Source organism: Gorilla gorilla, chromosome 5 (assembly GCF_029281585.2).
Source record: "Gorilla gorilla gorilla isolate KB3781 chromosome 5, NHGRI_mGorGor1-v2.1_pri, whole genome shotgun sequence".
Lineage (NCBI taxonomy): Eukaryota > Metazoa > Chordata > Mammalia > Primates > Hominidae > Gorilla > Gorilla gorilla.
In genome coordinates, this window is record NC_073229.2 from 138138129 (window position 1) to 138164925 (window position 26797).

General features: G+C 35.1%; 1 protein-coding gene across 1 annotated transcript in view; it reads right to left on the minus strand.

Moving 5' to 3' along the window:
* Nucleotides 1-389: 389 nt before the first annotated feature.
* The window catches only part of HDAC2 (histone deacetylase 2), a 30981-nt gene continuing 4573 nt past the window's right edge, over nt 390-26797 (minus strand). Inside the window, exons 2-14 of the mRNA XM_004044559.4 lie at nt 19797-19909; nt 18359-18476; nt 16326-16400; nt 15727-15865; nt 12990-13131; nt 8850-8942; nt 8661-8769; nt 5688-5828; nt 5042-5150; nt 3956-4086; nt 3027-3182; nt 1381-1438; nt 390-761 (exon numbers count right to left, since the gene is read on the minus strand). Coding sequence (XP_004044607.1) covers nt 731-761; nt 1381-1438; nt 3027-3182; nt 3956-4086; nt 5042-5150; nt 5688-5828; nt 8661-8769; nt 8850-8942; nt 12990-13131; nt 15727-15865; nt 16326-16400; nt 18359-18476; nt 19797-19909 — 1415 coding nt within the window. The 3' untranslated portion in view covers nt 390-730. The remainder of the gene's footprint in view (nt 762-1380; nt 1439-3026; nt 3183-3955; nt 4087-5041; nt 5151-5687; nt 5829-8660; nt 8770-8849; nt 8943-12989; nt 13132-15726; nt 15866-16325; nt 16401-18358; nt 18477-19796; nt 19910-26797) is intronic.

Below are 26797 nucleotides of genomic sequence, written 5' to 3' on the forward strand. Positions count from 1 at the left end.
ATATACTATAGGCAAGTCTGGTCAATACAAGTTCTGGTCAGTTTCTTCTTTCAATTCAGAATTTCCATTTCAATTTTGAGAATCTTTGCGTCAACTCAAAGAACTCCTACATCTCAATTGCAGAGTCTGTATTATTTCATAAATTGTAATGGGATGTTAATCTTCACTGATACTAACTGGCTAAGCTATAGAGGGCAAGGTGGTAGAATTTCTATTGCAAAAATAGGTAATAATTACTATAAATACTCTTCCCAAAGAAACAGCAAATAGTTATCTTTCAAGCTGTAATCATTATCTTTCACCTAGAGTGTACTGTAAGTCTACAGAAATGATGTCATTAGCCACTGAAACAAGATTTCATATTGTAGTAATAAACAGACAAAAGATAATCCAAGTACAATTTTTTAATAAAGATAATTACAAAAGATGGAAAAATCAGCTCAGAAAGGCCAATTACTTCTTTAATAGATCAGTTTTTTTGACATAATAACTCACATCAATTTTAAATACTATCACATAAAGCATGGTGGAGAAAAGAAATTTTGCTTCATAATTAGAAAAACTCACAATAAAACTTGCCAAGAAAAACAAAAACGAAAAAGCCATTTGAAAATAAATACAGTCCATGCCAAAGTAGTATAAAATGAAGCCAGAAGTCTTCAAAAAGAAAACATTTTCCTTTCAATATTTTCTTTTTAATGATTTTCTGAAATTGGTGAGACTGTCAAATTCAGGGGTTGCTGAGCTGTTCTGATTTGGTTCTGTTAAAAGAGGCAATGTGAAATATTAAAAATGGCACAATCTTGGTTTAAATGCACTGACCTATTATATTGATCAGGTCCTGTAGGCTCATGCTAAGAAACACATTAATTGATAATGTCTTAAGTGTTTCTGGAGTAATTAATGCCTTAATTTTTCTAGTGATTTAATAAACTATTCCAAGTTATCCTGTAAAGGCTGGCACAAAATTATGTGTGCCCAAACATTTACATGCTTTCTGACAATAAAATCCTCAACTGTTTTTACTTAAAATTGTTTCTTAAACTTACCTATCTCACAACACTAAAAAAATCATGTACACAGAAATAAGAACACCATGAAAACCACTAAGTGCATATATAAAAGATAACAGCAAAAAAGGGTCTCAGATAAATTACGTACAAGAATACAAACTGACTGATATAGTTATACTGATAAACCAATAGGTAAGATGGCATATGTTGTCTTATGTACCAATACAAACTAAAATTCAGAGCACCTCATAATGATGTTCTAAGGTTCAGTCTAGCATTTCTGAAGTGTGTACACAAACACACACCAATAAACATGTTTAGTATTTTTATAGTATGTAAAAAGTACTTGATAAGGAACATCATTTACCCTTTGGTATCTGTTTTTTCACCACTGTTGTCCTTGGATTTATCTTCTTCCTTAACGTCTAAAAATAAAGATTGGGAAAAGATTAAAACCTATTTTGAAATATAAAATGTATATATATTATTTCAAAATATACTTTATTTTTAAAATATAAAAAGTTATGCAATCTTATTATTAATGAATTCGGTCTAAATAAGCTTTGTGTTGGGTGTTTCCTAAATGATGGCAGTACAAGCTATGAATAGTCACTGGATTGGGGTGCAGAGGGAGAAAAGGTGGCCCTAACTCTAGGTTTTGACCTATAGATTTTAAAAAAGCTTTCTGTGGTAGTATTTCATTTTTCAGTAGGCTGAAGAATTTTAACAACTGCAAGGCCCTATCGAAAGAGCCTCATCACCAAATAGAGGGTTTATTTTTTAAGCACAGAAAAGATAAAGCTTTTAAAAATAAGAACACCAAAAACAGACAGACAAGAAGACATAGTGAAAATGAAAGAAAAGAAAAAAGTTAGGAAAATCCTACAGCTAAAGTTAAGTCCTTCTTAACTCAGTCATGGCTTGAATTTTTGGATGTCAATCAGTTACAAATATAGACTGAAGCCATCATTGTAATACATTGGGAAGTTAAAATTATAAATTTCTGTATGTAGCCTATTGAGGAGTGAATCCACAAGTAAAAGAACAGAACTAAATGTGTCAGATGTTATAGATTACCAACTCTAGTTAAAAAAAAAAAAAAAAAAAAAGCCGGCTTATTCACATAACTTCAATTTGATAGACATAGGAAAAATTGGATCATTATCTCTAAATCAGTTTTTCACATACTACAGGATCAAAATTAACAGGTTAACTAAAACGTGTGCTCATCACCATTACTTCCATTAGGAAATGCATCAAGTGCTGAGAATGCAAATATTTAAGATACTGTGTTCCCTAGCCATGAGCAGCTCAATCTAGTAGGGAGACAAAATCCTGTGAGGTGCTATAATATGATGTGTTAAATAAACTGGCAGAGGCATGTGTAAGTGTTCTGGGAAGTCAGATGAAAGGTAACAGATTCCGGTAGCAAATTCAATTGCCTAAAGCTAACACAGTGTTTTAAAGTAAGGCAATGTATCAAAGTATTTTTTCCTCCCTAACCCAGGTCCCAAATCCCCTCCTAGCTTTCCTCAGAGTTTTTAATGTTTTCTTCAATTTCTGAACAAAATCCATTATTTGACCTTTTTCAAAATGGCAAAACTGGTCTAAGGATATGTAACTCTTCTTTGTGTTTTCTCCCATTAAATAAGCTTTGGGTAGCTAAAAATTACCTTAGAAGTTCAGTTCTGACCATGCACTACCAATAGATTCATAATTACTTTGTCCTCTTTCTTAACCAATCTATATCACAATGCAATGTTCACTATTTTAAACCTATGTTATCAAGAAAATAAGGTTTCCTGTATTACTAAAGCAAATAGGAACAATAACATTTATATAAAAGCTTTAAGAGCTAAGTACCACTTATATGTAAGAAAAAAGAGTCACCTACCTAGCATACTTCCTCCTCTGATACCTGTGCAACTGACTTCTCGATAGCATAAACATTACAATGCACCTCAATTTTTAAAATTTACAATTAAAACACAATTACCAAGAAACAAATCTGACCTGTTTTTTTGTCCTCTGTTTCTTTCTTATCTTCTTCAATTCTAGCTTTCTTTGCTCCTTTCTTATGATCAGCCACATTTCTTCGACCTCCTTCTCCTTCATCCTCAGAATCTGAGAATTCTTCATCGCAAGCTATCCGCTTGTCTGATGCTCGAACTGCACAGAATATTTTAATAAATTTTGACAAAAACAGTCACAGGTTTTATAATCATTACAGCATACTCATACAAATGCACTAAGCAGTTAGTTACCACATTTAAACGTAAAGGATAACATGCCTAATGATTTTAAAATTTGAATGGAATGAATGGTTTATTTAATATTGAAAACTTTGCTTTCATGTATGAAGAAATGGCTCAAAAACACATAATAAAAATTGGGGGAATCTCTTTTTCTTTAAAAATGCTGAAACTCTAAAGGAAAAAAGTGTGTTTTTCTAATAGGGGATGGGAATAATGTCATTACTTAAAAAGTAGCATTTTATTTCAGAGCTGAGAGGTGAAGTAGACCAAAAAAAAAGTACCAATACCAAATATGTTAGACAGTCTATACCATTACGCATACCGTTATGCTACAATCTAACCATCACATTAAGTGTAATGAGAAGTTGTAAAATCAAACAGATGTTTAGTTATTTAGTTCACCCTACTTTAGATAAATGAGATGTCTTATTAATTTCCAAATATACTAAAGTGGCTAATTTTTGAAAACTTTCAATCATATATGTATATCCAGCCATACAAACTGAAACTGCTGACACCCAAATCAGGTTTTGAGACATCAGGAAGCTAAATCTCTGAAAGTGGCAAAAATGACAATATTAACAGTGTGCTCGTGAACATGACTTTATAGTGAAGTTCTTAGGCCACTAAAACCTTCCATTTCAATTATCATTTTGACAAACTGGAAAAATAAAGGCATTATCTTACTAGAAATTCTCTTGTCTGGATCTTCTCCATCTTCATCTCCACTGTCTTCATGAACAGCATCTTCTGGAATAGCTTGCATCTGGACACCAGGTGCATGAGGTAACATGCGCAAATTTTCAAATAAACGCTGTCTAAATTACACATGCAAAGTTTATTAGACAAAATTAAATTTCTTTGCAGTTCTTACACGCAAGAGAAAATATTTAGCAAAAAATTTCATCTTTGGTCTAGCTAAACCTATACATTAAAAGGTCTCTCTTTGTTGCCCAGACTAGAGTGCAGTGGCAAGATCATAGCTCACTGCAGCCTCGAACTCCTGGCAATCCTCCTGCCTCAGCCTCTGCGCGTTAGGACTACAAGTGTACGCCACCATGCCCGGCTAATTTTTAAATTTTTTGCAGACAAGGTCTCACTATATGGCCCAGGCTGGTCACAAACTCCTGGTCTAAAGCTATCCTCCCACCTCGGACTTCCAAAGCATTAGGATTACAAGCATAAGTCACCTTGACTGGCCAAGGAGGCATTATTTTAGCCTGCCATTTCAATGATGAGAAAACATAAGCACAAAGGCAAGTGAACTTATCAAACATCATACAGCTTGTTTGTGGTACAGAGGTGACTCAAACCCATGCTATGTACTATAATGTCTCTACTTTGCTTGTGGAGACAAAGCCTTAACAAAATGTTTCAGACAATGAAAATAACTTATAGTGCACTTTGCAATTTTAAAATACATTTCAACTAATAAAAAAATATTATTTCCATTAACTGAAGAAATTAAATGGCTGAATATGGTGGCTCATGCCTGTAAGCTCAGCACTTCTGAGAGGCAGAGGTGACAGGATCACTTGAAGCCAGGAGTTCGAGACCAGCCTGGGCAACCTAGCAATACCCCATCCTGACAAAAAAATTAAAAATTAAAAAAAAAAAAAAAAAAGAATAATCAGTAACTTAATGTTTCAAATCCTTTAGAAAAAAACAAAATATCTAATAAAGTTAAAAAGACCCATCATACTTGGCCCTCTAAAGCATCCTAAATCTTTGTCAAGATAAAATGTTTATCAAAACAACTCAATGATTTCTTACTTTATCTTTTCCATATATTCTGGAGTGTTCTGGTTTGTCATGTTTGAAGGACTAATATGCAGTTTGAAGTCTGGTCCAAAATACTCAAAGTAATCATTATATGGCAACTCTAATGAAAACAATAAAATAAAGTTACATATTACAAGCTCAGTTTTCACAAAACACCATGCACAGAATCCAGATTTAGGTGGTGAAATATTTCCTAAGAAAATGTTTAAAAGTGAACACAAAGTGAATGTTCTCCTATTTATAAAGAATGGCACTTACTCTAATCATTCATCCATCTATTTCTATATACAGACAGTCTCTGACTTTCAATGGCTTGACTTACAGTTTTCTGGCTTTTTTGTCCCAACTTCAATGTCTTGTATTCAATACATTACATGAAATATTCAACGTTTTATTTTTATAAAACAGGCTCAGTATTAGATTATTTTGTCCAATTGAAGCCTAACCTAACTGTTCTGAGCACGTTTAAAGTAGGCTGGGCTAAGTCATGTTTAGTAGGTTAAGTGTATTATATCCATTTTCTACTTATCATACTTTCAACTTATGATGGGTTTATCAGGACCTAATTGCAACATAAGTGGAGGAGCATCTGTATTGACAGTTCATACAATAAAGATATTGTAATGAGAACACTTACCATTGGGAATCTCACAATCAAGGGCAACTGCAGTCTCATATGTCCAACATCGAGCAACATTACGGATTGTGTAGCCACCTCCTCCAAGCATCAGCAATGGTAAGTTAAAAGTTTTTACAACTTCTACACATTTAGCATGACCTAAGACAAGAAGATTTGGGTAACAACAAAATCTGCATACTGCAACAGTTTGAAAAATAAATTTTAAAAAGATAATAAGTGCAAATGTTACTCAACTAAAATGGGTTTTCTAAATATTTTAAAAACAAATAAAAATGTAAAAAATTTCAAGTCTAAAACTCCTTTCCAAACATGTTATACAATAATACATATTAAAAAATTAAGATATAACTAGCTATTTTAGCAAGTGTCCCTGATGGAAAAGTCAAGTACACAACTATATTAAGATTATAATATGAATATACACCTATTTTATTAACATAGAAAGATGTTCATGTAGGGTTACATGGTGAAATTCATCAGGTTACAATAAAACATTATGTATAATCTAAATTAATTTTTATTGACATTTCTTTCCCTATGGACATGTGTAAAATAATTATGGAAAGCTAAACAACATAGTTTAACCCTCAGTTAACTTTAGGTAGTGGTACTGAGCAGTTTTCATAACTTAGGAGTTAAAAACATCTATTAATATTTTCAAAAACTTCAACTTCTACGTGTAGAAATGTAATATTAATAGTAAACCTAACATAAAAGTAAATATTTTATGTGGATAAATGTCATAATTCAATAATCATTTATAAGTTTCCAGTAAGTTCCCTTCTCGGAATATTACCACTTAGGCACATAACTCAATCTTTAAAGAAGAAAAGAAAATCCTTCAATTATAAAAGACATTTGTGCATACTGAAGAGTATTTGGGAAAAAATTAAAAAGGGACAATGAAAAAACTAACCACCTAAAAATGACATTATTCAAAAATTGTTTTTCTATATTTCCTTCCATTTCAGAGTTAATTTTACAAAGTTTATCTGTTCTCTTCATGTAACTGTATACTGTGGGAATTTTCATTAAGCATTCTTCAATAGTTGCAACATGTGATTTACATAATTCTAGCACTCAATTTTTATTATTGCTACTAGAAAAGTTTCTTTTAACAGATAAAAACCATTTGGATATTTTTAAAGACAAAACAAACATACTAAAAGTTAACTTACAGGCTTCCAAGTAAAGATAGCTGGCTAAACAAAGATGTTTACTTTTCCTTCATCCCAAAACTTGACAAAAATGACTGGAAAGGGATTTTTTTAAAGGCCAAAATTTGTGAAAATGAAGAATGGGAGACAATACAAGAGGAAGAACATAGCAGATGGCAGCAAGGAGATGGAAAAGAGATAACTAACTTCAGCAGATCTGAAAAAGCTGAATCAAAGCTGGCAGTAGAGAAACTCAGAATGGAGTTTAAGACTTGGAATTACAAATATCCTTAGACGCTTTATGCAACTGAAACTCTATTAGCTGAAATACAACGTAAATTTTTTTCTAAGAGTGAACTGCTGCAGTTTATGATTATAAAAAATATTAAGTACAAAAACATTAAGGACTTTCAAGTCAAACAGGAAAACTGATAGTTAATATACACTTTTAAGAGTACATTAGGTAGATCATTTTAGAAAGTTTATAAACATTTTGAGGCAAAAGATGGTTATTAACACATTAAGTTACAATATGAAACTGCGGTTCAACCACTGTTGACCTACAAAGGGACAATTAATTTAATATCATTCCACTTAACAAAGAATAACAGATTATACCATAATTCTAATATAGCTGGTATAGTAGCAATCATAACATTAAATAAAGAAGCTTTTAATATCTGTATTTAGTTATCCAATTCCATTAAGACCAGCAATTGTTCTGGAGAAAGTTCTATTTGAGAATTCTCCACATCTTAGAGAATACAAAGCACACTGTCAACTTGCTACCTAAAAGTTCACGTGGAAAAAAACCTCTAAAATCATACACAAACACTCATGATAAAAATCATTTCTAATCTACATATACATTATAATATCTTATTAAATAAAATTTCAGATTTATTCTTACACCCTAGAAGTTCATTCCAGAATGGTGATATTTTGCTTTGGCCTAGCCTTCAATCATATGCTGATTTCAACACATGATCAAAATTTAGTATGTACTGCAGCACTCCTAATCCCCCACACGCTTTTTATCAGGAAGCTACTTCAGAAGGCGCTCCACCAAAACATGAGAAAAAAATTAAGGACAGAGAACAGAGCCACCAGGGAGAACCAATACAACAGAAAAAAAGCAGAGAACAGCTATGTGTCCTGCCAGGTCTACCAAAGATAGTCATCCAAACATGAACAGATGAGAAGGCTGTTTTTCAAGAAGGTGAAAGTGACAGAATATTCAATGAATCTGAACACATGAAGATACTGAGACACCAGTAGTTTAGCAATAAGTGGAGAGAAAACTAAGCAAATGAGAAACTTAGGAACAATTATGCAGCAAAGAACAACTGGATAAGCTCAAAAGTGTTTAAAGATGCTGCTGTAAACACTAAGTATCACAACCAAATTCTGATTTGTAAAAATAGAGGTATGGGAAGGGTACAAGTATGTTGTGGGCAAAACGGTGAGGAGAGCTAAACCCTCTTCTTCCTTAATGAGAAATAAATACTCCAATTAAGTAACAAAGTATGCATGTTTTATTTACACTGAGTCAACAACCATTCAAAAATAGCTGCCTTGGGTTCAAACTACAATAAACCTTAAAAAACTAGTCTTGTATAAATGTTTATATAAATCTGCCATAATGAAACAAGAATAACTCTAGTCATACATACAACAGACAAAACCCCATGAAAAATGCAGAGTACAGTGTTAAAACAGCAGGCAAGAAACTACAATGAGAACTTTTACGGGGAGTTCTTGGGTGGAAGAAAAACCATTTTTTTCTGGAAATATCACCCTTTGAATTGCTTACCTTTGACTGTCAGATTGAAACAACCCAGTCTATCACCAGATAATGAGTCTGCACCACACTGTAATACCACAGCACTAGGTTGATACATCTCCATCACCTTTGAGATAATCTACACACAAGATAATAAATGTTAGCATCTCCAATAACATTCTGAAATTCCATTCCAATTGTGAAAACAATAATACTTACAGGCTTAAATATCTGCCCATATGACTCATCATCTATACCATCTCTCATTGGAAAATTGACAGCATAGTATTTGCCTTTTCCAGCACCAATATCCTAAAATACATAATTAAACTGATCTTAGAGAATATTCTATAATAAAAAGTTTGGCATTTGTTTACTACATTTTGAAAAGACTGAAAGACTAAGTATTAAGGATCCAATTTTGAATTCATCTTAGAAGTTGAGACCGGAACAATCAAACTGAGAAAGGAAATAATAAACAACAAATAAGTATATGCTCCAATATTTATAGGCTGCTTGTAAAGCATACAAGAACCATTTTCAATTAATCTGTAGTGATTATTTTTGAGAGAAAAGATATTTAACACAAGAAGTTAAAGGCAATGAAATTACATTACATTAAACCAGAAAATCCATCATAAATAGAATATTTAAGATGACAAGGCAACTTTATGAGTAAACCTGTGGAAAATAAATTAAGCCAAAAAGCCCTGCAGGACAATCATCTGCAGAATCCTTCTTGTGGTTCACAATCTGTCGGTACGAGTTTACTTATGATGAAAGAACGACCCACACTTTCTCGAAGATTTAACAGCTACCGACTAAAGCACCAGATTTGTTCTTTTTTTTTTTTTTTTGAGACAGAGTTTTGCTTGTTGCCCAGGCTGGAGGCGCAATGGCGTGATCTCAGCTCACTGCAACCTCTGCCTCCCAGGTTCAAGCAATTCTCCTGCCTCAGCCTACTGAGTGGCTGGGATTACAGGCATGCACCACCATGCCAGGCTAATTTTGTATCTTTAGTAGAGACAGGGTTTTCTCCATGTTCAACAGGCTGGTCTCAAACTCCCAACCTAGGTGATCCACCCACCTCGGCCCCCCAAGGTGCTGAGATTACAGGCATGAGCCATCGTGCCCAGCCTCAGATTTGTTCTTAATTGGACTTGGACTTCAAACAAATTTTGTTCCTACTTGTTGAATGAGTACCACTACAGGCATTAATCTCTCTCAAAAGACGCAAAGGTTCCAGCTACATATACTCTTAAATGATATATACATATATTATATATACTTACTTATTTGTATATGTTATGCATTTGTAGGTGTGCATATGCATTTCTGTGTGTGTATACGTATTCCTAGAAGATACTGTATAGTACAGACATTACTACAAAATAGTATTTTAACTGCAATACCAAAGGATTGGGGTGTGCCTCTTTGTTGTTGTTTTTTTGTTTTTGTTTTTGTTTTAGAGATCGAGTCCTGCTCTGTCACCCAGGATGGAGTGCAGTGGCATGATCTCAGCTCACTGCACTCCAGTGAGCCAAGATAGCCTCCTAGGTTCAAACAATTCTCCTGTCTCGGCCTCCTGAGTTGCTGGGACTACAGGTGCACGCCACCACACCCAGCTAATTTTTTTGCATTTTAAGTAGAGACGGGGTTTCACCATATTGGTCAGGCTGGTCTCGAACTCTCGACCTCAGGTAATCCACTCGCCTCAGCCTCCCAAAGTGCTGGGATTACAGGCATGAGCCACTGCACCTGACTGGGGTTGGGGGGGGGGGGGTGCCTAATTCTTATGTGCGTTGAATGATAAGGTCTGAAGATCCATGAAATTTTAGGATTACTAGCACTTGTGCAAGTTCTTCCTGAACCTCTCATGGAATGATCTTAGCTTCAGTCCAATTTTACAAAAGCAAAATTTACTCTCAATATTAGAGTTATGAGACCCAACATCCAACAAGGAGAAAGCAAGCAAAATTACACACCTCCTCTCCCAATTTTTCTTGAAGTCTTAATTTTTATTAAGATTTATTAACTAAATACAAACCATACAAATATGGAAAAGCCAAAGTATTGTGAAAACTTTACAGTCCTACTGCACAGTTAAAACACAGATGAAATATATTTTGACCCTAAGATTTCAGAATACAGAAAAGTTGGTCAGCACTTCTCATCCTAACTGCTACTAACTAGCTGGCAACTCAGAGCTGCTGCCCTTGTTAGACATAGCTTTCTCTCTTCCAGGTTTCATTCTGCAACTGCTACTATGCCACCTTTCTTTCTTCCACTAGACTACTTGAATTAAAGCAAACAGTTTCAACAATGAGCTAAGCTCAGAGTAGCCTTCTTTTCAGCATGAGAATGAATTAGCAGGCAGAAAAAGGAGTGTTTATTAAATTAACATCCAAAGATACACGTGAATTACACAGAAAGTCCAAATACAGCTGTACATATAATGTAATGACTGATTTTAATTCTCTTACAAAGTTATGGGGACATGCTTAAAATATTCAAATGTTATCCTGAAAACATCAGCAACTGTAAAATCTTTTTTTTTTTTTTTTTTGGCTGAGTCTTGCTCTGTCGCCCAGGCTGGAGTGCAGTGGAGCGATCTCGGCTCACAGCAAGCTCCGCCTCCCAGGTTCACGCCACTCTCCTGCCTCAGCCTCCCCAGTAGCTGGGACTACAAGCGCCCACCACCATGCCTGGCTAATTTTTTGTATTTTTAGTGGAGACGGGGTGTCACTGTGTTAGCCAGGATGGTCTCGATCTCCTGACCTCGTGATCCTCCCGCCTCGGCCTCCCAAAGTGCTGGGATTACAGGCGTGAGCCACTGTGCCCGGCCCAGCGATTGTAAAATCTTAAGTGAGAAAAAGAGATGTTGAAAGCCATTCTCAAATCCTTCAAAAACAGCATTCTCTAATATTTTCAAAAACTTCAAACTGTAAGAATTTTGAATAATAACTGAGATGAGACCATAGTGACATCCACCTGTCAGAAATTAAATGAAGCTTCCATTTTCCACTTCTGAGATAAACTAGGATCACACTGCAAAGATACTGTCTTATTCTTTAAGCTTAAAACAGAGAAGACTTTTGCTTGACTTCCACTAGGATGTAATGGTTGTTGACAAATGTATTCTATCAGTTTACAGCAGTGGTTCTCAAACTTTAAGGTGGAGAATCACCCAGAGTTTCTGGTCCCTAAGAATGTGTATTTCTAACAAGTTCCCAGGTGATGCTGATCTGCTTTCCTCAGTTTAGGCGCCACTGTTTGAGAACCACTGGTCTGTAAGATAAGACCAGGTGGGGAAAGGGAGAAATTGAAGGAGTTTACTGGCAAGGAATTGAAATTACAAATCTGCAATTTTAAAAGCTAAATAATTTAAACTCAAACCAAACATTTGACCTCCCACCCACTTGTAAGTATGGAAAAGTTTTAGTAAGGTAACTCTTTTACTCAAAGAGTTTACTGAGAAAGTATCACACTGTGATCTAATAAAGAAAAGCCATACAGCTTAAGAATACTTTATGGCAACTCTTTAAACTTTGGTTGCTAAACTGTAATGATATACCACAGATGTGAAAAATAATCTTAATAAAATAGTTTAAAACTTTGTTCAATGCCATATAAGATAAATCTCCCATATAATCCAGGCTGAACTAAAAACAGCTGTTTAAATTATTGAATAAATTTTGACATTTGTATAGTTACTTTCAAAAAAAGTGTAGTAAGGCAAAAAACCTTCAATGAGCTTATAGCAATAGGATTTGACCAGTGGTTTTCAGAGTCATAAAAGACAAGAGCATCAAATGGAAAAAGATAACAAATAAAATAGAAATACACTTAATGTTAACAGGCAGGCAAGGTTACACTATGGTATCCTTTCTCTACCTAAATACATTACCAATTTTAGAAGCTTAAAGAAAAAAAAAAGATTAAAATTAGAGCTACTAAAAATCAAGACCAATCACAAAAGAGAGGAGCAGAAGAACCTAAAAAGACCTAGTCTATTTAATTCCACCATTCTTTACAATCAATAGCAACGTAGGCTACCATCAGGTAGTTTTGAAGATTCAAACTGAACATCAAGAGAAGGGCTTCATGCTTTGTGGATATTCAAAAACATTTATTCAACCAAAGAAAACAGCTGAGAAAAAAACTGTCCTTAAGTTTTCACTAAATTTTTGCTTATAGTCAGCAACAGTGAATTCTAGCAAATGTTACTGCATACGTAGTAATTCAATTCTGCATACAAGTTTCAAATTATTAACTCAGGAAAAATACTACTTCAAGTATAGGATTACTGATCTCCCAGGTTCATCTCACAATATGTTTTCAGACAGAATTTAGTCTTACCCTCAAGTCTCCTGTGCCAGGAAAGTATTCCCCATATTTATGGAATGATACCGTCATTACACGATCTGTTGTATAAAAAGCTTCTTCAACACCATCACCATGATGAATATCTATATCAATATATAAGACTCTCTGATGATACCTGAAAACAAATCCATAAGTTTTGGTTTTTCCTTTAAAGGTTCTAAGATGGGAAGAAGCACCACAAATTCAGGAAACCCATTTTTGAGCTCTTGCATTCCAGAATGTTTAATCACCTTTTACATTCAGCCTAAAAGGTTATTCAAATATCTGAGGTTTGATCCTCAGGCCTTTAAATACCCACTTGTGGCCCAATGTAGGTTAAAAATATATATATTTACTCTTTGTGAAATCTGTTCTATTCTACATGCTTCAAAAACATAGCACATATTTCTAATATATTAAAAACTGAAGATTATACCATACTCAAGATTGTTAATTAAAACACCTCTGTAGTAAATCTTCAATAGTATAAAATAGGGATTGGATAACTATGGCCCATGGCCCAAATTTGGCCAATTGCCTCTTTTTTCAGCTTTGAACTAAGAAGTTTTTATATTTTTTAAATGGTTTAAAAACAAAACCAAAACAAGAGTATTTTCTGACGTGTGATAATTATAAAAAATTCAGATTTCAGTGTCCATAAAAAAAGTTTTACTGAAAGACAGCCATGCTCAATTGTTTATTACCTATGGCTTCATTTGAACTGCAGAATTGATTAGCTGTGACACAGGCTACATGTGGTACTCTCATGACTTCAAACTGGTGCTTGGAGCACCACAGATTAGTGACACAGTTGTAACTCAAACGCAGTTTAGGAGTCACATGAATCACCATGTCATGACATTTTGTTACCAGTGTATACTCATGTCAAAATAAGGGGAAAATGGACTTCTCATGTCATCCTTTTGAAGTATAGTGAAGTGAGATATTATTAGATGGCAAAGCATTGTATTTATTATGTAATGGTGCCATAGCTGTGCTAAATAAAACAATACAATGTAAATTGATATTTCCAGACTAAGCACTCATAAGAATATTCTCATAAGACTATAAACAGCATATCATAGTACAGCAAAATTTCTTCACAAAATTAAAAAAACAGAAATGAGGCTGTGATCAAGGTAAAGTTTCTGAGTGGCTCACGTGTTAGATAAGCAAGGAAAGCTGTGCACCAAGTCAATTAATTAAATCATGTTTGATTACACCACCCAAAAAAATGTGTCCAGACAAATTAAAGTTGTTTAAAACTATTAGCTGAGTGGGCAAGAACTTGCTCAAAGAGTTGAAGACACTGGAACCAACATCGACAGTCAATTAAAAAACAAGGCAAATGATTGCAAATGATTTTCCTTTGCTCCTGATGAGCAGCCAAGATGTTACACTGATACTGCTCAATTACTGTTTATTTGAGGAGTCAGTATCAATTTTAAGTTGACTGAAAAGTCAGCCTCTATGGATAGCATGCATGGAATAACTACAAGCAAAAAACACTAGCTCAGTATAATATAAAGTAGAATCTGCTAAGATGTGTCATAACTGATGGCAAAAAATAACTAACATTGCAAACGTCCAAATTCATAAGTACCTCTATAGATCTCTCTCTCAAACTGCAGCCACAGATAAGGAAAAATAACTCCTTCAACAACTCAGAGATAATTTTATATCCATCAGTAGAGAACAAAGCCTCATTCAGATATGGAAGTTAGGCAGTTAGACTAACTCAATAGGTAAAAAAAATTTCCTTTAACACTGGCTTCAAATTTTTGTCTTCAGTTTAAAACATCCAAAATACTAGAATATACACTTCGAAGGTCACTGTCATTTTTTACTAGTTGAAACTAACTAAAATGAAAATTGCCAAACTACTTTTAAAAAAGGGTATTTAATGGGAGTTTTGACATTTATATACATTTCTAATTCTTTTTTTTTTTTTGAGATGGAGTCTCACTCTGTAGCCCAGGCTGGACTGCAGTGGTGCCATCTCGGCTCACTGCAACCTCCACCTCCCAGGTTCAAGCAATTCTCCCACCTCAGCCTCCTGAGTAGCTGGGATTACAGGCGCACGCCACCACGCCCGGCTAATTTTTCTATTTTTAGTAGGACGGGGTTTCACCATGTTGGTCAGGCTGGTCTCGAACCCCTGATCTCATGATCCACCCACCTCGTCCTCCCAAAGTGCTGGGATTACAGGCATGAGCCACGGCACTGGCCTTTTATACACTTCTAATTCTTTTTTTAAGGCAGGGTCTCACACTGTTGCCCAGGCTAGAGTGTAGTGGCAGGAACATGGCTTCCTGCAGACTCAACTTCCTGGGCTCAGGTACTCCCACCTCAGCCTCCTGGGTAGTTGGGACTACAGATGCATGCCACCACATCTGGCTCATTTTTTTCTGTAGAGATGGGGTTTTGCCATGTTGCCCAGCCTGGTCTCAAACTCCTGGGCTCAAGAGATCCGCCCACCTCAGCCTCCCAAAGTGAAGGGATTACAGGCCTGGGCCATAGTGCCTGGCCACACTTCTAAGTCTTAATAATTGAAGAATTGGGCAAATTTCCTGCATTTCTTCATTGTTTTGTAATGAATTCATAGAAAATTCACCATTAACTATTTCAACCTATGGTTTACCTAATATTTTTTTAAGCCATAGATTTTATTTATTGTGTTTTAATGAAAACACTTTATCACTGAAAAGCGTATCAATATAAATTAACATACTTTAGTAATTCAAGGATGGCAAGCACAATATCATTAACGTAACAGAATCCTGATGCTTCTGATTTCTTAGCATGATGTAATCCTCCAGCCCAATTAACAGCCATATCAGTCTGTTGTCGGTTTAACTTCACAGCTCCAGCTAAGAAGTAGAAACAAGATAGACCTTTTAAACATTTATCATAAAATAGTACAATGAGACAAAAACACTACAAGTGTATGCCATGCATAAGAGCTTAAAATCATAAAAGTTAACAGAAATCATCTATAACACAAATAGGAGTTACTCCTTAGAAAAATATTCTCCTAGAGCTGCGACCTGAGATTAAATAATGGTTTATGTGGAAAGTGGTAGTAACAATGATACCTAGAAGACAAGGGGAATGAATGAAGTCTCCAAGTGAAAATAAGTTTAAAAAGCGTTTAAGTCATAATCATAAAACATAGAGGTTTGAAAGTAAATCGTACTTTACTATAAACATACTGATTTCCTTTTGTTATCAAAATTCACAATCATTAAAACTTCTGTTTTACACAAATAACCCGAAAGATAACACACCAAGTTCAGATCAACTTTTAAATCTGATTGCATTAGCACTTACCAACTGAACCGCCAGTTGAGAGCTGACAAAACTCAAAGAGTCCATCAAACACTGGACAATCTTCTCCAACATTAACTGTGGAAGATGGATTTCATTAATTTCAACACATTCTGCAAATTAATGAAAGCCTTTTCTACAAAAACTATTTCCCACAAATACTTTTTTGCTTGATGCAATCATCAAACATACACTTCACAGTATAATATAAAGTTTCTAACTTTAAAATATATTTATTGTTTTATCCAAGGTAATTAAAGTGTTATCTGTGAAAGATCATCAAATCTTATCAGGATTATCTGTGGAATATTTCTGTCTATTAACAAGAACTCAACAGTTGTCTAAGTACAACAATTCTTATTTAATTAAAACATAGGCTTAAATTTTCTAGGCCTTTCCCCTTAATATTACAATAAGTTAACATTCTAAAAGTAACTTCAATTGCTTTATAGTTTACTTTCTTTAAAACTCCTTAAATACCTATAATATCCGTAACTTTGAAATGCATGTCAGTAAGTTACTAAACCAAAAAGATATAACAGCTGGTTGCCTATTCCCATGGCTAATCTTGATCTTGAAAGTTGCTAAGAATTAACTAGGTTCATGGGAGCCAAAACATAGAAGGATACTAAAGACAACAAGGAAAAAACATTTACAGATAAACGACACACCATCACACATTTAGTTCCTTAGCACTGAGAGAATGAAAGGATATGGCAGATGTATGTAACCCTTTCTTAGTCTTTCCCTATGCCCTTGAATTGTAACCTCTTCAAGAATAAGGGTCCTTGTTTTGTATATTAATATCTTTGTACACCCTTAAGTCACAAGCACTGTAAGAAATGAATTTTAGTTTCTTACTGCACGGAGAGATCATAATCTTTTCTTTTTTTTGGAGACAGAGTCTCATTCTGTCGCCCAGGCTGGAGTGCAATGGCGTGAGCTTGGCTCACTGCAACCTCCACCTCTGGGGTTCAAGCAAGCAATTCTGTCTCAGCCTACAGAGTAGCGGGATTATAGGTGCGCACCACCACACCCAGCTAATTTTCTGTACTTTTTTAATAGAGACAGGGTTTTGCCATGTTGGCTAGGCTGGTTTCGAACTCCTGACCTCAGGTAATCCACTCACCTCGGCCTCCCAAAGTGCTGGGATTACAGGCATGAGCCACCACACCTGGCCAGGATCATAAGCTTAATAGAACTCATTATTATGTGGGTTTTAAATCAATCCTGTTATGTTGTTTGCCCAAGGGCTACTCATGCCTCTTTTGCATCTAAGTTGGAATCTTCATTGAAAAAAAAAAAAAATTAAATACTACATGTTCTAGTTACATTGTAGCATTATAACAAATCAAACAAGGCAGAAATGTGTATGAGGTTGTAAATATGAGATGTCTAGCACCTACACTAATTTAGTATAATCATCACTGAAGTCAGTCAATACAAACACTAACGAGAATGAACTTTGGTATCAAGCTTTAAAAGATACTGTTCCAATAATTTTAGGTTGACTTTTGCATTCTACCTTCAAGCCAATTTGTTACCAATCTCTAAAAATAAAATACTTTTAACCTGTACAAGAGAACATTACGTAGAATCAAAAGCTTCACTAATATCTTAACAAAGAAAAAGAGATGTGTATTATAGTCCAGGTTAACTGAAGTACACAAAGACAAGACAAGAGATAAGTACATGCCAAGCTAAGGCTAATCAAAGTGTAATCTTGTTTTTGTTTTTTGAAGCAAGGGAGTAAGGGAGTGAGGTCTCCCTACCAATATGTATTAACCCAAAGTTATCAGGGGAGCAAACTAGGAGTAGAAGAATACCCAAACAGCAGTTTTGCGAACCAATAAGCTTCAGATAGGTTACTTTTTTCTTAAGTAGCTTTAGTAGTGTTAAAATGACTTTTCAAATCAGTAAATAACTGTAACATATTAGACCAACAGGAAAAATATTCAGATTTAGATCATTCTAAGCTCCTAAAAATACTAATTTACATTTATCAACGCAAAACTACTTTTTATTTAGAAACGTACATCTCTGCATCTGCTTACTATACTCAGACATGTTATCTGGTCTTATTGACCGTAGAAATTTGATATACTCATCACTGTGATATTTTGTCATTTCTTCGGCAGTGGCTTTATGGGGCCTCTGTGAAGAGAAATAAATGTCAGAACTGTGGAATTACAACCTGTTATATCAGTATTATCAAACAAATATACAAATTCCCCTATCGGTCCCCTCAAAAGAACCAAGTCTACCAGAACAAAATATATAAATTCCAAAACTAACTCAAACTTATATGTGTTTTAGAAAACAGTAATCAATCTCAAAACTAATTCAAACTCCTTTAAAAGCATTACACAGGCATATCAACTATGATTTAATCACTCCTTATTTTAGTGGAAACAGTTCGAGTAAAAAGTCAAATCCATATGTTCATAAACTCTACTTTCTCTTCTTTTCCATGATAAAACATCCAGTGATTTCATCAATGAAATCACTCACTACAAGAGTTTTCAATTCTAAATCTTTGTTCACGACCTCTCGTCCTTTTTTCTATCCTAATCTTCCTTGTTCCGAAGAGCTCAATTTCACGTATGACACAATTCTTCCACAAGACTTCCAGATTGAGTCTTATTCTAACTTCCCCTCTTCTCTAAATGTCTACATGTAACTGAAAATAATTCACATATTCACATATATTGCCTAGCATTAATTGTTTTAAATATTTCTTTTCTCCCCAAATAGCTAATTGTTGTGTCTGTATTTGTTTATACATACCCTCACCTTTATCTACAAAAACATTAAGGCAGCTGTTGCACTTGTGTTATCTGTACTATGCTTGGCCACACTAACACAGTATTCCATATGTATTATATGCCTTGCAAATATTTGTGGGATTAATTTTATGTGTTATTATTTTGTAACAGTCCCAGGTCAACTCTTTTCAGCAGCACAGGCAGATTAACAATTATTGTAAAAAAAAAAAAAATACTTAATATGCTACACTGAGTTGTTGCTATACTGAGTTGTTCTCCAGAAGCATGAAAGTCTAGCGTAGGGGTAACTTTTTTAAATCGTTAAAGGAAGATAGAAAAAAAAAGCTATAGTGCCCATTCTTATACATCTTTTAAGAATAAAACAAAGAGAGGAGTTTTTCAGCAGCATAGGCAGGTTACCAATGATTGTAATAAAAATAGTTAATATGCTACACTGAGTTGTTCTCTAGAACCATGAAAGCCTAGGGTAGGGGGAACTTTTTTAAATGGTTAAAGGAAAAGGAAAAAGAGGGTATAGCTCTCATTCTTATTCATCTCCTAAGAATAAAACGAAAAAAGAAGTTTGTTTTCTTCCAGATCTTTTCATCTGCTAAATGCCCTCAAAAGGGGAATAATAGACAAAGTTTCACAGTAGCTAAAAAAAAAAAAAAAAGATCAGTGCTGAATATGTATTAAAAGGAATACTCACATATATTTCCATTTTTCTGTATAAGCCATAATTTAACAGCAAGTTATGGGTCATGCGGATTCTATGAGGCTTCATGGGATGACCCTGTCCATAATAATAATTTCCAATATCACCTAAAATAGAAAAGACACAAACTAAACAATACAGACAAGAGACCCTCCATGAACTATTCGAATTTATGTATGTCTATCATTAGAAGGCATTTACTACTTAACAAAATTTATTTAAAACCTTAGTAACTTAGATTTATTTTGCAACTTTCAAACTGTATCAGATGACTAAGACGCTACGCACACTTTTACCAGCTGAAGACTCCATTATTACACATTATATTTATTTGTAGATTAAGGAAAGCAAGCTTTTCTGATTTTTAGTTACCCCCAATTTTTAAAATTTGTTCCTTGAAATGATGCCTGCTTTCTGTATTCTCTGGCAAATTCACATGCTTTTAAGTTCTCTGAGTTTTATTGGTATGATTTAAAATTTTTTCAGCAAATACTGCTTTTTGGATGATTTGCTGGCATTTCAGAAATCTCATAATTGGCGTTTTGCATGTTAAAACATACTGTGTCCATATTAAAGCCCATCAGGGAAGTTTTGGTAACTGAAATTTAGGTCCTAAATGAGGTTTTGCTCCGCTAAGACACAGCATTACATTTTTCAAGGTAATAAAAATACTGTCTCATTCTTCATGACTAAAAAGTTGTAATTCCTAGCCTGTCTTTTTAAACGGCATCTTATATCACAATGTCTTTAAACTTATGCATAACATTTAAAAAAGAGAAAATAACAAAATCACAGATTTTCATCAACTAAATTTCAATAAAATTAATACTTTTAAGTAAAGCTCCAGTGTTTCCTATAATAGTAAATAACAAGAAGCCTCTCAAATATATAAAGTCAACCTTTTATATCTGTGGATTCAATCAACTGCAGACTGAAAATATTTTTAAAAAATAGATGGTGGTGTCTGCTGGAAACACGTATAGACTTTTTTCCTTGTAATCTTCCCCTAAATCATACAGTGTAACAACTATTTACACTGCATTTGCAGTGTATTAGGTATTATGAGTAATCTAGAGATGACTTAAAGTGTAAGGGGGGATATACGTAGGTTATATGCAAATACTATACCAGTTTATTTAAGGAACTTAAACATCCATGAATTTTGCTATCTGTGGAAGTCTTGGAACTAATCCCCCACAGGGTCAGGACAGTCAAGCTATTTTAATGGTTTGAAGTCTATCATTTCAACATAGGTTTATATATTACAATAAAAGCTAGGATAAAGAATGCGATTTATCCACTAAATCTTTCAAAGTCCTCCCTAAATACACCTTTTGTTTGTTTAATGGAAACAACCCCAAAAACTTTTTTGTCCTCTCTCCTACATATTTGATAACAGTACGGGATAAACAATCAGCTTTTACAAAATCCATGCTTCTAATAACATAAATACTTGATTTTGTTGGTATCACACCTCTAATTTTAGTTAACTTCATTTTCAGCACAGCTCTCTTCTGAAAACAATTCATATACAAAGCCTTTTAAATGGAAAGCCACCTTTTTAATGCAGGTGCCAACAAGGCTAAGAAACAATATAGAGTTTAGCAAAGCAGGGCCATGGCCCTTTGCAACATTCCTCTGCAATTATAATTAAGAGGCTATGATTGCAGAAAATAAACTACCTATTAAGAAAGAATCTACCATAAAGCTCTACCTTACATGGTGACAATACAAGGGATATATAGTTCCTTGAAAGCAGCCCGGTCTCATCATTTCTTAGATATGGAAAACCCACTAGTGTTATTACAAAGCATCATGTAATTAAATACAAGGGAAGGCACTTCTTAGTTATCACTACTAAAGAAATCATTAAAGTAAAAATAATGAAAGTCTAGTCTTCACTAGAAATGCAGATTCTATGAGGTTTCGTGGGATGACCCTGCCCATAATTTCCAATATCACCTAAAACAGAAAAGACACAAACTAAACAATAACTTCCATCTATCTGCCTCTGTGTAAGAATTATCCAAATGAAATGTCTCTAACATCTACCATATCATAACATCAAATACTCTAGTTATTTGATGCACACTGAAAATCCAGTGAAAAGCCCCAGGCCCCAATAATTGGAGACTACAGTAGCAATTTCTGAGCAAGTGTGTTCGAAAAAAAAAAAGCAGTAATTAACACTTGTTGAGTGCTTACTAGAAGGCACTATTAAGTACTTCACATATCTTTTAATCTTGTCAATAACCTTATGATGTGGGTATTATTACATTATTCCTATTGTATAATAGTAAAGAAGGATGAAACAGACAAGTCAGGTATTATTGCCTAAGTCACATAGCTAGCAAGTGGAGGAGCTAGATTCAAACTCTGGCAGGGCAGCTCACAGCTAATGTTCTTAAGTAATAACAACAGGGAATGTCAAGGACACTTACAGATTCACTAGAAATGGCAGGGTGAAGGCTGAAAAAAAGACATAGTATGAAATATAAATATTTTAAATAAAGGCTTAGGGTCTTGGTTAATTTAAAGAAAATGAACACAAGAAACTGTACCTAATATATCAGAGTAATTTACTTTTTACTAATAGGGTCCTCAAATCGTATACGAATACGCATAGCTTTCAACAAGTTTCTCTGTTGAAATTTAGGGACCCCAGTCCCACAAAGAATACACAAAGAACCTAAATGATACATGTATACAGGGCAGCCAAGCTACAGATAATGTTTTGGTTTACCAAGAATTCCTCTAGCTGGGCGTGGTGGCTCACACCCGTAATCCCAGTACTTTGGGAGGCCGAGGCGGGCAGATCACGAGGTCAAGAGATCGAGACCTTCCTGACAAACACCGTGAAACCCCGTCTCTACTAAAAATACAAAAAATTAGCCAGGTGTGGTGGCATGTGCCTGTAGTCCCAGCTGCTCAGGAGGCTGAGGCAGGAGAATCACTTGAACCCAGGAGGCGGAGGTTGCAGTGAGCCGAGATCGTGCCACTGCACTCCAGCCTGGGTGACAGAGCGAGACTCTGTATCAAAAAAAAAAAAAAAAAAAAAGAATTCTTCTAAAATATAAAGGCGTTATAAAATAACCATCTCCAACTTTTTCCCACTAATTCTGTATCTCACAATTCTCTAGATGGCTACTACTTTGCAGGCATCCACTTTGTTTTCTTTTTGAGATGGAGTTTCGCTCTTGTCACCCAGGCTGGAGTGCGGTGATGTGATCTTGGCTCACTGCAACCTCCACCTCTGGGGTTCAAGCAATTCTCCTGCCTCAGCCTCCCAAGTAGCTGGGATTACAAGCGCCCACCACCATACCCGGCTAATTTCTGTATTTTTAGTAGTGACGGGGTATCTCCATATTTGCCAGGCTTGTCTCGAACTCTTGACCTCAGGTGATCCGCCCGCCTCGGCCTCCCAAAGTGCTGGGATTACAGTGGCTGTGAGCCACTGTGCCCAGCCCACTTTTTCATAAAGTATAAAAAGGCTAAGAAGTTTTAAGACCCTACAATTTTTATTCATCATTTAAATGGTCAGTAATGTATTAATAATTTGGTCATTTTAAACGTTACTGATTTTCATCAAAATACAGATTATCCCTAATCTGAAAATTTGAAATCCAAAATGTTCCAAAATCTGAACTGTTTTGAGCACCAACTTAATAGTCAAGGAAATGCTAACTGGAGCATGTCAAATTTTTGATTTTCGAATTAGGGAATCTAACTGGTAAATAATTACAAATATTGCAAAACCTCCCCAAATCTGAAATACTTCTGGTCCCAAGAATTCAGATAAAGGATATTCAACCTGTACATAAAAATACTTTACCAATGAAATAAACATTCAGAAAAATCAGCTCAAGGTGGTTCCTTGAACACAACAAACTTTAATTGCCAATGCAAAGAAATTACTGTAAAGAATTATTTATTTGCAAAATTTTACAAATTGCTCACTCTTCAAGAAACTAACAGAATGGAAGTGTCTACTAAGGTCCACAATCTCTTATCCATATTCCTTCAAATTAGATATGTTTCAAATTTTACACTTTTTCAGATTTTGTAGAGATAATATGGTACACCTGCCATATATTATGTAATAGCCTAGAGTTTGGGTGGCATGATATAATCAAACATTAATATTTCTACAGCAAAAAAGTATGAATATTCACGGTATTCACAGAGGAATAAAGATCATAAATAGCCTCACATTGATTCAGGTTAAGATTTTGATTCCAAATGAGTTACCAAAATTTTTTTCAATTTTTAGGTCATTTTGGATTTCAGAACCGTGAAATGTACCTTTAGCCACAAAGATAAGTTGACTGTAAAAAGAGACTCAGGAAAAAAAAAAAACGAGAAAAGAAAAAAGTTTATTATTTTCATCTTCCAGACTACTTAGCCCACTATCCATTTTTTATACATATTAACACATCTTTAATACATATTTCAAGGAGGTTATTCCTCCTTGAGACATTCGGAGCCTTGGCTTCCATAATACCATTTTCTTGGATTTTACTCGTACCCCAAGGCCACTCCTCCACCAACCTTTAAACATTATTATTTTTTCAGTTCAGCCATTCATTTAATAAATCAAGAGCCTACCATGTGCCAAGCAGGTACTGTTCTAAGGGTTTGGGTTCATCAGTGAACAATAGTTCTGCCCTAAATTCTCTTCTCTCGGGAGTTAAGTCCTGGGACCAGTTGTCTGTCTATGCTGTATCTTTTTCAGTCTCAATACTTCACCTGATATAAGCTGAGAAATCCCAAATTTCTATGTCTAGACTCTCCTCTCTGGATTATAAACTCACAGAGGTTAACTCTCTTCTCAGTCTTTTCACTTGAATTCAATAAGGATCTCAAATATAAGATGTTCAAAACAGAGCTCTTTATTTGTATTCCCAATCTTAGTGAGTAGTACCACATACCCCCTAACTGCTCAATCCAGAAACTTAGGAGTCATCCTTTATTCTCTAACACCATTCCTCAGCTCCAACTCCATTTCTAATCCATCAAAAAGTTCTATTGGTTTGAGGCCCAAATCTCTCTTAAATATGTCTATTTCTATCTAAAATGCAACCATTACATTTTATATGGACCAATATGCGTTCAATTCTTGCTTCCAGCCTATATTCCACAACTCCTTACCAATTATTTTGAGAGAATGCATTCTATTTGAAAAACTTTCAATGGCTTTCCACCTCTGGGTAAAGTCAAATTTCTTACTACACAGTTTTGTGCAGTCCCACTTTTTACTGCCTAACATGGGACTCCACATTCTCCTTGTCTTCCTTCCCATTAAGTGCACCAAGTTCTATTAATAACTATCTGGCTTTGCTATTTGTAATATCTTATGTAGTAAACTCTTTTTAAGGCTGGCCCATTCTCTTCCTTCAGGTCTTCCCTTTTCTGATTACACTATCAAAGGTCCCCTCTCTTTTACTTTTTTTGTTTTTTTTGAGACAGAGTCTTGCTCTTGCCACCCAGGCTGGAGTGCAATGGCATGATCTCGGCTCACTGCAACCTCTCCGCCTCCCGGGTTCAAGCAATTCTCCTGCCTCAGCCTCCCAAGTAGCTGGGATTACAGGCGCCCGTCACCATGCCCGGCTAACTTTTTTTTGTATTTTTAGTAGAGAGAGGGTTTCGCCATGTTGGCCAGGCTGGTCTCAAACTCCTGACCTTGTGATCTGCCCGCCTCGGCTTCCCAAAGTGCTGGGATTATAGGCGTGAGCCAGTGCACCCGGCCCCCTCTCTTACTTTATACCTGCAGTCTTTTATTTCCTTCTTAGGACTTGAGCAATCTTTTGTCTATTTGGCACACAGTAGGAACTTTAAGCCTATTTGATATGTCTGAACCCAAAGCTGGCTTAATGAACAAGTAACTATAAGCAGACTGCTACTGAAATACAGAGGAATAAGGCTTAATAACCAGTACAAAAAAATCCTTAGACTTGATTTGAATTCTTCCAAGTTTGAATTTATTAACATTCCCTAAGAGATGCCTTCTCCAATCCCAAGTGTTTTCCTTTAAGGACTTGTCAGCAGAAGCATTTAAAGTTTTTGTTAAGGAGTTTTGTTTGTTTGGTAGCAGAGGAAACACTTTGAAAAGAAAAAAAAGAAAAATAAAGATTCTGGATGTTGAACTCTCCTTGAACATTAAAACTAGAGTCAGTGTGGAAAAGGAAAAGTGGTAGACTGCACCAAACAGAAATGTGAATCCGTTTTCATCTAAACAATACCAAAAATGCCAAAATGCCACCCATCCTACCTAAATGTAGTTCAGAGTAGTTTCAAGAATTAGAGGGAACGTTATATGAAAGCGTTCTATCTATAAGAATAAGGAATTGGCCAGGCACAGTGGCTCACGCCTGTAATCCCAGCACTTAGGGAGGCTGAGGCAGGTGGATCACCCCAGGTCAGGAGTTCGAGACCAGCCTGGCCAACATGGTAAAACCCCCATCTCTACTAAAAAATACAAAAATTAGCCAGGGGTGGTGGCATGTGCCTGGAATCTCAACTACTTGGGAGGCTGAGGCAAGAGAATCACTTGAACCCGGGAGGGTAGTGGAGGTTGCAGTGAGCTGGGATCACGCCACTGCACTCCAGCCTGGGCAATAAGAGCAAAATTCCATCTCAAAAAAAAAAAAAGTATAAGGAATTAATAATTTATTCATCACTAATTAAAAAAAGCTACGTTTTTAAATGTAGTTGGCGAAGATACAAACACAAGCAAAATAGACAGACTGTCCTAATGAAGCTTATGTTATAGTGAGGAGAGAGACAAAAGTTATATGGTACAACCAAAAGGAAGAAAAATAAGGCAGTAACAGGGACTTAGGTAATAGGAGAAAGCATCTCTGATGAGGTAAAATTTGAAAGAAAAGAGAGGCAAAAGATTTCTGGGGAAAGAGAAGTATAGGAAAATTTCAGTCTTATTTAGTCACGTTTTATTGTGCAATTAGTATTACTGGTATTTATGAACTGCTGCTATAATT